This window comes from Labrus mixtus, chromosome 24, assembly GCF_963584025.1.
Source record: "Labrus mixtus chromosome 24, fLabMix1.1, whole genome shotgun sequence".
NCBI classification, from domain to species: domain Eukaryota; kingdom Metazoa; phylum Chordata; class Actinopteri; order Labriformes; family Labridae; genus Labrus; species Labrus mixtus.
Genome location: NC_083635.1, coordinates 11,578,770 through 11,591,269, shown reverse-complemented (window position 1 = coordinate 11,591,269; position 12,500 = coordinate 11,578,770). Strand labels below are relative to the sequence as shown.

The 12,500-nt window shown below is 43.3% G+C and overlaps 1 protein-coding gene across 2 annotated transcripts; it reads right to left on the bottom strand.

The window, feature by feature from the left end:
- Positions 1–597: 597 nt before the first annotated feature.
- Positions 598–11,645, bottom strand: LOC132959467 (protein-tyrosine kinase 2-beta-like). 2 transcript variants are annotated; one of them, XM_061032491.1, is made up of 29 exons: positions 11,301–11,645; positions 10,365–10,543; positions 10,036–10,123; positions 9,687–9,766; positions 9,529–9,591; positions 9,190–9,244; positions 8,956–9,096; positions 8,808–8,879; positions 8,537–8,638; positions 8,162–8,279; positions 7,785–7,824; positions 7,553–7,584; positions 7,425–7,472; positions 7,128–7,222; positions 6,935–7,016; positions 6,160–6,260; positions 5,826–5,941; positions 5,485–5,585; positions 5,203–5,292; positions 4,676–4,880; positions 4,484–4,589; positions 4,288–4,334; positions 3,737–3,863; positions 3,427–3,459; positions 2,925–2,949; positions 2,527–2,567; positions 2,229–2,363; positions 1,148–1,228; positions 598–1,060 (listed from the first exon to the last, which is right to left on the bottom strand). In XM_061032491.1, the coding sequence occupies exons 1-29, from the start codon at positions 11,502–11,504 to the stop codon at positions 821–823; spliced, it is 2,847 nt and encodes a 948-aa protein (XP_060888474.1). In that variant the 5' UTR covers positions 11,505–11,645; the 3' UTR covers positions 598–820. The 2 variants fall into 2 exon arrangements, with proteins under 2 accessions (XP_060888474.1, XP_060888475.1); XM_061032492.1 differs by having other exon boundaries at positions 7,553–7,581.
- Between the last annotated feature and the right edge of the window lie 855 nt (positions 11,646–12,500).

Here is a 12,500-nt window from a genome sequence, read left to right as displayed (position 1 = left end):
GACAGAAAATGCCAGTTTCAATGGGTTGCACATGCAGGGTAGATCATAAATTTGACTTGGGTATTTTGTGGTTTGCGGTGAATCCTCTTCAGGCTGAGAGTTACAGGAAACTAACAAAGTTAAGGGAAATCTTTGTAGGAGCTGTTATTTATAGGACGTGTTTAACAAATTCACCAGTTTTAAAGAAGACATCCTTTATTAATCCCACTTTACGGTACACTCTGTTATTGAGACATACTACACACTGAGTCTGAAATATGCACACACATGCACAAACAGGATGCTCTAAAGGAGAGATGTAAGAGTGAAGGGGCTGCACATAAAAGAGAGTCTGTGCTTTAAGTTCACCATAAAACTTCTATCCAAGTTGAAGGCCCAGTCTCTTTTTCTGGCCTGATGTTTCTGCACCTTTTATCAAACAAAAGCAGCTCCAAATAAGACGCCCCTGTGCATTTAGTGTTGACTAGTTTGCACTAATAATAAAGGTTTCTCCCTCTCTCCCACAGAGCAGAAAGCCAACAGGATGGTATGGAAGGTAAAGTCAAAATGCATGGAGACGCTTTGCAGAATATCACAATATGTAACAACAACAATGAGTCAAAAAGAGAAAAAGTTTATTGTTTTTTATTCACGGTTGTAGTTTGAGTTCTTCAGTTTCTTCACTTCAACAAGATTTTTTTAGTCTGAGAAGAAAATACAAATATACTGAGACTTCTGTTTTTGCAGCAGGAAAAACAAAATGTGGCACATTATCCAGAAACGGAGCAAAAAATAACTTCAGTTCATTTCATGTCATTGTTCTCAGTGTCTCCTCTTTTTGTCACCCAGAATCCTCTCCTCCTTGTTCCTCAGGTCTGGGCTTGGCGAGGTTGGCCCGGACTCGAGCCTGGTCCACGGCGTCCAGCAGGTTTTTGGAGTCGAGGGCGAGCGTGTGAGCGGCCGCCAGCATCTGCCGCTGACACTCCTCCTTCAGAGACGTGATGGAGTTCTGCTGCGCCAGACGCATCTTACTGATCAGCTCGCCCAGATCTTTGTTCAGGAGTTTCTTAGTGCCCTCGATCTGAGACACAGACGACGTCCTGCAGTTAATATCAACGCATAAAAACATTTTTTATGATATAAATACAAGAGGAGCAGAGAGGCCTACCTCGGTGGTGACGGAGCTGTGCAGAGACGGCAGGATCTCATCCACACTTTGAATCAGGCTCTTCAGAGTGATGCCCAACGCCTGACGGAGGACGAGGGAGCGAGGGAAGGAGATGGAGGAAGGAGGATGAGAGGAGGTTAAAGGGTAAGCATTGAGAGGTGGAGGTGAAAGTAATATTACAATAAATATAAGAGTCAATCATGAGACTGTTCAGGAAATGCTAGGAGGGATATTTTACATCATCTCAGTCCCTTTCCAACAAGAGCAGCTGTGCAGCGATTATTTCCATGCAGAGAAACAGGCAGCTTGAAACAATAGAACATGAAAAACACATTTTAAAAGTTCAAAACAAACCTCCTGCCAAAAGAAGAAACTGATTAATTAACAGCAGATTCTGCAAATGCTGCAATAAACTGAGAAAAATCAGAAACCGAGCTCGTTTGGACAGTTTCAGGGTTTTGTCCACACAACACTGCCCTCTGCTGGTCAGTGCTAGTTCTGACACACACACAGTCTGAGGCTCCTGATCTTCTCAGGCCTCGTTCAGACCTCCAGTCCAGTTTAACTTTTGTCGAGCTTGTCATGATTGATTTAATAAAGTCTGAAGATTGCACAAAACAGGATTCTTGCCAATAAGATTCAGTCAAATTCGGAGGTGATCTGAAATGCGGATTGATTTAAATTCAGACGCTCGATGACGATGGATTTCAGATGAATTCAACGACATCTGCACAGTGGCGATCATTCTGAAGGGTGAGATGACAAATCAGTGTTTCTCCTGCTTCAGCCGGAAGCAGCGTCTACATTTCCTGGCTCCAACTTAAACATACAATTTAAGACGTAAAGACAAAGGGACGTGGATTCCGGTGTAAAAAAATCACGGTTAAATAGATTAGTAATGTCTGAAAACACAATTTAGATCTGTTCTCTCAGAAATAAAGATCTGATGTTAGAGCAGAAATCAAAGTTTCCTGAAGTCCATCATGACCTCCTGCAGAAAAACTTCATTCTATGAGCAGGTTGCATTCAAATTTAGCAGGTTTATCGTTTGTTCCCTTCAGTAATATTTGAGCAGACGTACTTTGACGGCGTTCAGATACTCTGAGGCGGGCAGCGTGTTGACGTCATTCTTCAGCTGCACCACCTGTTTGACCATCGCCATGACGCCGGTGTACACGTGATCACCTGAGCGGTCCAGCTCAGCTGTGGGCCGCTGCTGCACAAACACAACAAACAAACAAAACATGTTGTTTTCTACATTTAAGCTTTGAATATGTCTGCTGTGAAGAAAAAAAAAAATATATATTTTATTATTTTTTTCTCTTGGTAAAAAGTGACAGATCTGAGTTTATTGTCAGTACAGGTGTGTTTATGTTTACCTGTGTTACTGGAGGAGGCCCTGGAGGTTTCTCTGGAGGACCTGATGGAGACAGAAAAAGATTGTTTTTGTTCACTTACACATTTTCTGCACATTTTGTATGAAACTCAGAAGACTTCAAATGCACTAAAACACATTCCTTAGTCAATATAAGAAACAATGCATCATGAATATTATTCTTATTTCCATATTTTTAACATTTTAAATGTATTTTTGTCTTGAAACATGTGATTTCTGCTTCTGTGTGTGTGTCTATTCAATGCTGTTATCAATGTTTTCAGTTAATTCAGCGTTTTTCTGATAAATGTGAAGTGAGTTTTTGCAAATCTTATTTTATTTCCTGTGTTTCCTGCAGTGGCGCTTTGTCCGGCTGAATGAGGCCTCTCAGTGCAGACTCACCGTTTTCTGGGCTTTTCTCTGGAGGCTGCAAACAACGAAGAAAGAGAAGCACAAGACTTAAACTTTAAAAGAGAAGGTAAGAGCAGATTTCCTGCTCACTGGATGTCCTGCTGAGGGCGTCTCATGGAGGCAAAACAAACGTTTGGAGAAATTCTTGCAAAATAGTTTTTAAATGTTAATCAAGCTGCTTTAATTAATTCAGATTCCTAAACACTCTCAATGATCGTTGCATATGTAGCACGTCTTGACCCGTAATCATGCTGTGTGAAGCACATACACGATGACCAGGGGTGAGTTTTGATCGCCTCAGGTCTCCTGTGGTGGTCGCTTATGGAGGCCTCTTTTACATTTCTAGTGGCTTTAACTTTATCCAAACTTCTCAGATACGACCCACAGGGCATTAACAGGTGTGTCGCTGCCCCCTAGTGGCCAAAAAGTGCAACACGCAGCTTTAATTCACCTCCGAATGTTCACAAAAACAGTAAAAAAAGGTAAAAGTCACCTTGACGTGTGAATCCACTCGCACGGCAGGATCCTGCAGGAAAACAAAAGAACGATTCTTGATATATATATTATTGAGTTTATATGATATATGTGAGATATCTTAAGCACTAAGAGACGTTTAATTATTTATTTTTATTATTATTATTAAGTGACATCACCTGTAAGGAACACGTCATGTTCTTGGAGAATCTTGTCTTTTAGTTTCCTAGTTTGGATGTCTTTGTTTCTGCTGTCGTTTCCTCACACTTTTATCTGTGTGTGTTTGTCGGCACGTGTGTGTGTGTGTGTGTGTGTGTGTGTGTTCTCACCAGTTGCCTCTCCTCTTCTTCCAGCCACTGGTTGTCCATCAGCATCTCTCGTCTTTGTCTCTGTAAAGTGTCCTGCACGATTTCTCTCTCTCTCTCCCACACCAGCCTGTTATCCTGCTGTTTTCCCCCCCCCCACACACACACACACACACACACATTCTCTTTATGGATGTTTTGCAGCTTATATAGATATATTTATATTTTGCATATTAGTTTGATTCTGCACTCGAGTAATTTCACTTCCACGTTGTTGCCTCGTCATGAAGTCTTTTTTTTTTACGCTGACCTAAAACATTTAAACAGCAGCTGACACAACCAGATGACTCAACCACAAACTCAAAGTCATGCTTTGAGTAATTTTAGAGTTTCAGTCATTGCCTGAAATATTGACACAGACTGCAATGTGTGTGCCTCGGGTTTTTAAAGCAATCCTTTTTTATTTGATTTGCTGTCAGTGTTTGTGGATCATCTCAGCAAACAGCTCAGCTTGACCTAAATGTAGTGACTTTATAAACCACACAACCTTTATCGTGTGTGTGAAGGTGGATACCTGTGTGTGCGTGGCCCGAGGGAGTGTGTTTCCTTGTATTCTGGATGGCTGGTGAGAAAGAGAGAGAGTGTTATTCATTTCAACTCTCAGGGCGGCCACTTTTCACTTTTCTATCGGTTTTAATATTCATAGTTTCACTTTTATGCACTTTTCCTCCGATGTAAAATGGTGTGTGTGTGTGTGTGTGTGTGTGGTACCTTTGGAGGAGGCTCTGTTTGGTTGGGTTCAAACCCCGGTGGGATGGAGCGTGCTCTTTCTCTCTTCCCATCCGTCTCCTGCTCCACCTCCATCCTGTGTATCTCACTGTGACACACACTTCAGTTATAATGACGTCTCTATAAGATAATATGTACAGCTGTGTGTGTGTGTGTGTGTGTGTGTGTGCGCACCTGAGGGAGCAGGCGAGCCGGCTGAAGCTGGGCCGCCCGGGGGGTTCGTAAGCCCAGCAGCGGCTGAGCAGCGAGTACACGACGGGCGGGCAGTGCTGCGGTTTGGGGAGTCGAACCCCCGACTCGAGCTGGTTGATCACCTGACCGTTCTCCAACCAGAAGAACGGCTGCTGCGCCAGAGAGAAGATCTCCCACACACACACACCTGTTACACACACACACACACACACAGTTACTCTCTCACTATGTCGACAAACAGAGACGCCTGATTGGACGGCGGAGGTCACGGCTGCTTCATACAACACAAACCCCGCCCTCAACGTCAGCGGCTTTGGGAGAGACCTGGTCGTACCTCGGGGTGGTGGTCATTGCGGATGAATGGCGACAACATTTTTGCACCACAAGAACATCGTTGTGGACAGTCGTAACAGTGAGTTTGACCTTTGACCTTGAAGTGTTTTTGAGGACTGAACGTGTGGACGTAAAGTTTAAAAAAAGAGGGTGTGTTCAGTGGATCAAAGTCTTACCAAACATCCAGACGTCACTGGCCGTGGTGAATCGTCTGAAGTTGATGGACTCAGGAGCCATCCATTTGATCGGTAATCGACTGACTGAGGCTGCACACAGAGGAGGAAAACACACATCAGGCTTTTATCTAATCATGATGTGAACGCAGTGTGGAGGAAAATGAATCCAAAATTAGATTTCTAAACTATTTGTTAAAAGGAAAGGAGGGTTTCCTCTTCTCTGCGTTTCTCTGAATTGTTAACCACAAGCATCCGTGTGTGTGAGTGTGTGTGTGTGTGTACCTTTATAATACTCTTGTTCATCGACGTAGCGAGACAGACCGAAGTCACCGAGTTTGACGCATTCAGGCGAAGCCACCAAAACGTTTCGCACGGCGATATCTCTACAGGGAGAACAAAACCACAGAACAGATCAGAGAAGAACACAGAGTGAGTGAAACACTGTTTATTAAAGAGAAGGAGTTCCCATCAGCAGAACTTTAATGTTGTGTTTCTTCCTAACAAGCAGGCTAAACCTATTTAAAGTGTAATTTCTGGTTTAAATCTCATTAAAACGAGGTGTAGAGGATGAGTTCTCCCTCCTCTAAAGAGCTCTGAGTGGAGCACACATGAGGCTGTGATACCTGTGCACCATGTTCAGTCCCTCCAGGTAAGCCAAGGCTTTGCAGATTTGTACACAGTACAGGATTAAAGTCGAGGTGGTGAGTATGTACTGCTGCTCCACCAGATAGTTCCCCAGCTGTCAGGGAAACAAAAGTCATTTCACATCCTCGTTATCTCACATGCTCAGGTCATTTAAAGCCTTCAGTGTGAAGTCAAATATCTGGCTAAATAAAAATGAGCTCAAAATATCCTGAAGAGGACACAAAGAAATATGAAAGATCAAGATAATGAGCACAGAGAGCTGCTGTATGATTTAACACGCAGCACATTTAGCTGTTAAAATATAAAACACACCTCTCCGTGTTCATAGAGCTCCATGACGATCCAGACCGGATCCACCTCGATGACCCCGATCAGACGCACGATGTGAGGATGGTCCAGATTTTTCATCAAGCCTGCAACAGACAAGAGCAATCCCCCGTATCCCCGATTAAAAAAAAACAAAACATTTTTCAGAATTCACTGATATCAAAATATGCAAACGAGACGAGATGTTAGCTCTGATGTGCCGATATAAATAGGTTCATCCAATTTAAGTTTACCATTTATTTTGATATAGTTCTTATTAATGAAATTAGTAAAATTAGTGATTTGGTGCACTCTTGTTATTCTGTCAAATCAAGGCTTTTGTTGACGATACGATCAGCTGCTTCCACTCCAATCAACAGTTAAAAACAATAGAAAACCACTTCCACATGAACAGAAAGGCAACACAACATATATTTCAAACGCTCTCTCAGTCAGCTCAGGAGAAGAAATCAAACTCTGTCTCTACTCTCGCTTTGAGCTGCAATCTACAGATCGAACGCTTTAACAAACCACAACCACAACAACAGGAAGTCGACTACAGCAACCTGCCAACTGATGAAACTGACTTTTTCCAAACACTTCTGTCCTCCTGTCTTACTTAAGATGTTAAGTGAGGAAAATTCAATGCGATATTATGAACAAAAATCCGACATTGCAGCTGCATTAGAAACTTTTTAAAAACCTTTCAAGCTGAGTGAGAGATCGAGCTGTGCAGTCTTTCTTGGATAGGAAGTAATCTCTGCAAAAGTGACAAACTCACCGGCTTCACTGAGAAACTTCTCCTTCACATCCGCTGAGAAGTCCTTACATGTTTTGATGGCCACGTTGATCCTCTCTCCGGTCTTAAAAAAACCACACAAACACACATCCAATCCAGAGACGATGAAGCTGAAGATTTCCTTTAGATGCTGAGTTTGATGTTCAGGATTGAAAACACTTTAAGACAAACTCACCGGGCTTTTATAAACTCCTTGGTGAACCTCTCCAAAAAATCCCTCGCCCAGGATCCGACCCAGAACGACGTCATCTCTGCAGATTCTGTGCTTCTCTGAAGACATAAAAACATCGAGAGAAAAGTTAGAAACACAAACACATTTTGATTAATCTCTACAACGAAGAAAACCGACCTCCAACATCCTGATATTTATTTGATTTTATCCGTTTATCTCCTGAATATTCTATTTCTTCATCCTTGATTATTAAAGTTTGTAGTTTTTCCTCTAAAGAAAGACGAGTTTGTAAACGCTCACCTGCAGATGCTGCTGTGCCCTCGGGAATCTCTGCATAAATATCCGAACCTGAACAGAGGAAGACAGTGACTATAAAATCAAAAAAATTGAGGTTCTGGATGGATTTTGGAATCCATTGCTTTACGTACATGTTGGTTTAACAGGAGCGCCGGGGCCTCTGCTGAAACAGACAGAAATACTTTCATTACATTTATCTAAAAGTAAACAACATGAATCCATCAGTGTTTGAATATTAGTCACCTTCCAGGCTAGGGGAGAGACATAACTATAAATATCTAAACCCACATGATGCATCTTTCCACCCGTTGACCCCTTAAAGGAACATCTACGACCTGTCACTTTCCAACATGAGTCACTCACCTGTTTGGGAGCTCAGGTAGTTTCAGTCTGGCGTCCCTCCCTGAAAGAGAAGAAACATAGAGGAACGTTTCATAGACACACAACATTTATAAAAACTCCAGTTTCAAATCTAGATTTTTTGTTTTTGGTGATTTCATTTTGGGTTGTGGTTGAAAGTAGTTCAAGGTGGTGATGTTTTTACTAAATAACAGAGAGAGGTGAGAGAGAGCAGCGGGCTAACCACCCTGTTTGTTGTTTTACTTTTGATACCTCGACCTCGGGTTCGCTGTTGCTTCAGTAAGGAAATAAATCAGGGCTCAGTCGAGCTACCTTTTTAGAGCTGCTCGACGATAAAGCTTCTCATGAGACATCAGAGTATTTGACACGGGGGAGTGTACCTCTGCTGGGTCGTATAATCAGTGAGTTCTCAGTGTTGCGCTCCAGCCGACAGTAGCCGTCGATCAGGTCGGCCATGTTTTCCGCCATAGCCAGAGAGGTCGTGCTCACAGACAGAGGCTAAAGGGTTAAAGAGATGAAACATTCAGCTGCTCTGTGAGTTTTCTGAAAGTCTCACGAAGACGGACTATTTTAAAAATGTGTGAAAAGCAAAGTGTCCAGAAGCAGGGGGCGACGGCTCGCTTCTGCAATGTTTAAAATAAATGGTTACAGCTCTCACCTTGCCCCCTGAAACCACAAATACTTATTTATAACCTCAGGTTTTTAAAGGCGACACACACACACTCTATGCTCATGGTGTTTAGTGAGTGTGTTACCTGTTTGGCTCCGTCTATGTGCACAGTCAGCAGAGCTCGGCCGTCGCTCTCTGCAGAGCACGAGATGCTCTGAACCTGAGAGAACGAGGCCAGACAGACGGGCTGCGAAGAAGACACATATCTATTTAGAATATGTAGATGTACATGTGATAGAGCAGCTCCTGCAAATACGACTCAATGAGGGACTTCTTCAGGTTTAGGAGGACGTTTTATTTTTATTAAAGTAAAATATGAAAAAGCTGGATGTTAAAGTGATGATAAGTGAACTCACTGTGGAGTTTTCAGTTTGTTGACTGATGCCTTCAGGACTGATGACCAGGTCGATAGTTAGACTCCAGCTGTGCTGTAGAGACGGGACATGAACAACACGTTAAAAAGGTTATCTCTAAAATGTGACAGTGTGTCCACACGTCACTCACCACCAGCTGGCAGGCGAAGCTCTCCTGTGTGTAGCTGTTGCACTGAGCGAGCGTAGTGAAGAACCTGGACATGCACTGCTCCTGGTTCAGCGTGGAGTAACCCTGAAACGTCTGCTGGATCAGCCGGCGTAACTGCTTAGGCTGACACACAGACCAACAAACATCACACATGCTGAACAAGCTCATCATGACGGAGGACACTTAAAGGAGATGCATGACTCTGAAGCCTTCTACCTTCATGCTGTTGATCAGCTCTCTGGGGAAGAACAGGTCCAGACCCACATCCTTCCTGATGGAGGGAAGAAAGGACACAGATTCAAAGAACAAGAACACGGAGCAGCTGAGGTGTCTCCTGGATATCTGACATTGCATGTGGTTTTGCAGTCACACCACAGACTGTAATCATCGACCATTTTCTTATCTTTTGGAGAATGAATGCACCGTGGTTAGATTTCTGCCCACATGCTGCTGCAGGATGAATGCTTTTCAACGTGTATTGCAGGAGGAAAAACAACAGAAATACAGAGAAATAAAACAAAGTGTAGACCTGATGTTAAGACGAGATAAACTTACTCTAACAGCTCAAAGTTTGACTTCTTCTCCAGGCCGTTTGGATTCATGTCTTTGTAGAACCTCCTGTAAAGAAACACAAGAGAACCGTCTAAACTGCTTTTCTTGAATCTGAAACAGAGGTGTTCTTTGTTTGAGTTGTGCTCACTGTTGTACACTACCTTATTTCCAAACAGCCGAGCTGCAGAGCCATCCCGTCGCTGACTTTGGAGGCGTACTGCTGCATGTAGTCGCTTCGTACCTGAGGTGAAAAACACACTTATTCCGTCACCTTTTACTTTTCTTAAACAATTCTTAATCTCCTGAGGAAAACAGACAATCTGCAAAAATGTGTTTCCTCCCCAGATCAAAAAGAGATTTATTATCACAGTGATATCTAACACATGTCAAGGTTTCTTTATTCGTCTCCCTAGTGAGGAATTTGTCTTGGATACTGGGAAATTGCTGCATGGACAATACATCAAAACAATATAAAAAAAATAAAATAAAAAAAAGTTGTATCACACGTACCTGCTGGTAAAAGTAAAGCATGGTCGTTCTGTCGTCTTTGAATTTCTCCATGAAGTCTGACGGGATGTATCTGACTCTTAAATCGTACCTGGACAAAGAAAGTTGCACAATTAACCATCTTTTGCAGCGATCACAGGGAATAAACGTCACCCCCCCCCCCCCACTGGCTCCAGGTGAATTCTCCTGATAATATCCTGCTGCGTTCTCACATCAGCTCACTCTGACTTCACCCTGAGATTCTACTCGGTGGGTGTCAGGAGAGACTCTGTGTTCGCTCAACCCCTGAACACTTCAGGAGTTTTTTGTAAAAGTGTGAAAGCGGTACTGACCTCCACTCGGCCTCCAGGTGCTGCTGCTCGTATCGCTGTGTGAGTTCACACACCGTCAGGTCGGGGTGGAGCCAGTGTATCGCCGACGACTTGAGGTGTTTGAGGAGGAGGCCGTAACACAGGCTGTACGTTATATCAGGACCCACGCAGCCGCTGGACACGACCAAGTTGATGACATCCTGGAAGAGAAGAGAATCTGATTTATTACAGCAGAGGACAGACGAGAAAGTGCAGCAGATAAGACATGGAAAGAAGCTCGGTGGAGGTTTGAAGTTTTCAGTGATCAGGCGTCTCCAAGGTGTCATGACGAGCGAGCACACGGAGACTTTGACTTCAATACATGAAGTGATAACTGTAGTGAAGTAACCAAACGAGTTCTCGGTCTAGATCAGGGATGGACAACAGCAAGAGCCACATTCATTTAATTCTCACTGCCAGAGCGGCCGAATTGTAGAATACAAAAACGATTACAGTCGATTTATGTCTCAAATTTAACTCGACATATACCAGAGATCAAATATTATTATGGACATATTTCTGGTTTTCTTCATGTTTCAAATTAATTGATGTGTAAAAATTGTCCTGAGGGCCACGTTGAGGGTTGACGGGGGCCACCTCTAGGTGCCCACCCCTGGTCTAGAGGTTCATATTTGCCATTGTGTTCAAGGAATTTAAGAAATGTCGCATGATGGGGGTCACCCGCCAGAGGTCAATGCTGTATGGGGGGCATGGCACAAACAGATGCCCTTATTTGGACTTCCTGATATGATAGTCTTTATTGAATTCCCGCAGTAGCTTAGCACAGTCAAGAGAGAATTACAAAATGTGGTTTTTTATGGAGAGTAAAGAAGAGGGCCGTCAACAACAGGAAAACAAGAAAGCAGCTCATAGTCCTGAAAACATTAAGAAGAGTGAAGAAGAAGAGTTTTGTTTTACCCTGACGGTCCAGCCCTCCTCACAGCGGACCAGTTTGAAGTTCTTGCCGAGGTTGGAGCTGTTGCTAAGGAAACACACCTTGATGATCTTCACCGGGAAGACGTTGTCCCTGACCATGTTCGCCGTGGGAGAAAAATCTGAGGACTCTGATTGGCTGGTGGGAGACATGCTCCTCCAGGACAGGGTGCTGGTGTCCCCCGACATCACACACACACACACACACACACACACACGCTGCTCGTATGCTACTGCATGTAGACATACATTTCTGCAACGCCTACATTCGACAGGTCTCTGCCTTCCTTTCTCTTTTAGAAACACAAACGGAGAGAAGAAAGACAGAAGTTATATTCATTTATGATTACGCTGCTGGATTTGTGAAATACACTCTCCACAGCCTCTGTACTCACCAGTCTCACTCCACTTCTCCGCCCAGAGTTTCAAATAGAAAAGCAGCTTTTAAAAAGTGAAAACAGGTCGATACCAGATTAAAAAAACGCCGTCTTATACGATCAGAAAGTTCATTTTTAGTTTGCCTTCCTGCAGTTAAACGAAGAATATCTAGCAGACGTTTTGCCCTGAAGAAGTCAGTGAAGCTTCATCAGTAAGCAGAAGAGGAAATACGACAAAATAAGGAAGTTGAAGCGCAGCGAACAGAAAAACTGAGAGGACTGATGAAACTGCTGTGTCACCCCCCCCCCCCCCCCCCCACCGCCTCCACTCTGGCACACACACGTGATGGCACACACCAACACCAAACCACAAACACCCCCTCATTGTGCAAAAAAAAAAAAAAAGGGACATGCCCTAGATTCCACTCTTACAAAAGTTTAATGAGGAAATTGGAGATTTTAATTCTGAATTTACACATTTTAACTTTCAGAACAAAAAACAAGCAGTCCTGTAGTTCCTCGAGTGTCCACTAGAGGCTGGCTGCAGAAGCACAAGTCGCCACATACACACCCATTCAAAAACTCAGTTATTACAGCGGAGTTTAACATGTTTACAGCTGTGTTAGAAACAACAGGATTAATCTGATGACTTCTTTTCATCATGGGCAAACACTGTACTCTTTTATATCAGATCCGTTTTGATTTTATTAATGATACCTGTAATTCATAGTGAGGCACATAGCTGACATGATTGACAGGTGGGTGCGGTGTAACCCCCCCCCCACCCCCAACAAGACTGGAATACAAT

Excerpts from the sequence above, each read along its gene's own strand:
- LOC132959467 (XM_061032491.1), bottom strand. The coding sequence starts at position 11,504 with ATGTCGGGGGACACCAGCACCCTGTCCTGGAGGAGCATGTCTCCCACC. Across the intron at positions 8,280-8,536 it reads ACATAGACGGAGCCAAACAG|CCTCTGTCTGTGAGCACGAC; the intron begins GTAACACACTCA and ends TTAACCCTTTAG. Across the intron at positions 2,950-3,426 it reads GAGTGGATTCACACGTCAAG|CCTCCAGAGAAAAGCCCAGA; the intron begins GTGACTTTTACC and ends CGTTGTTTGCAG.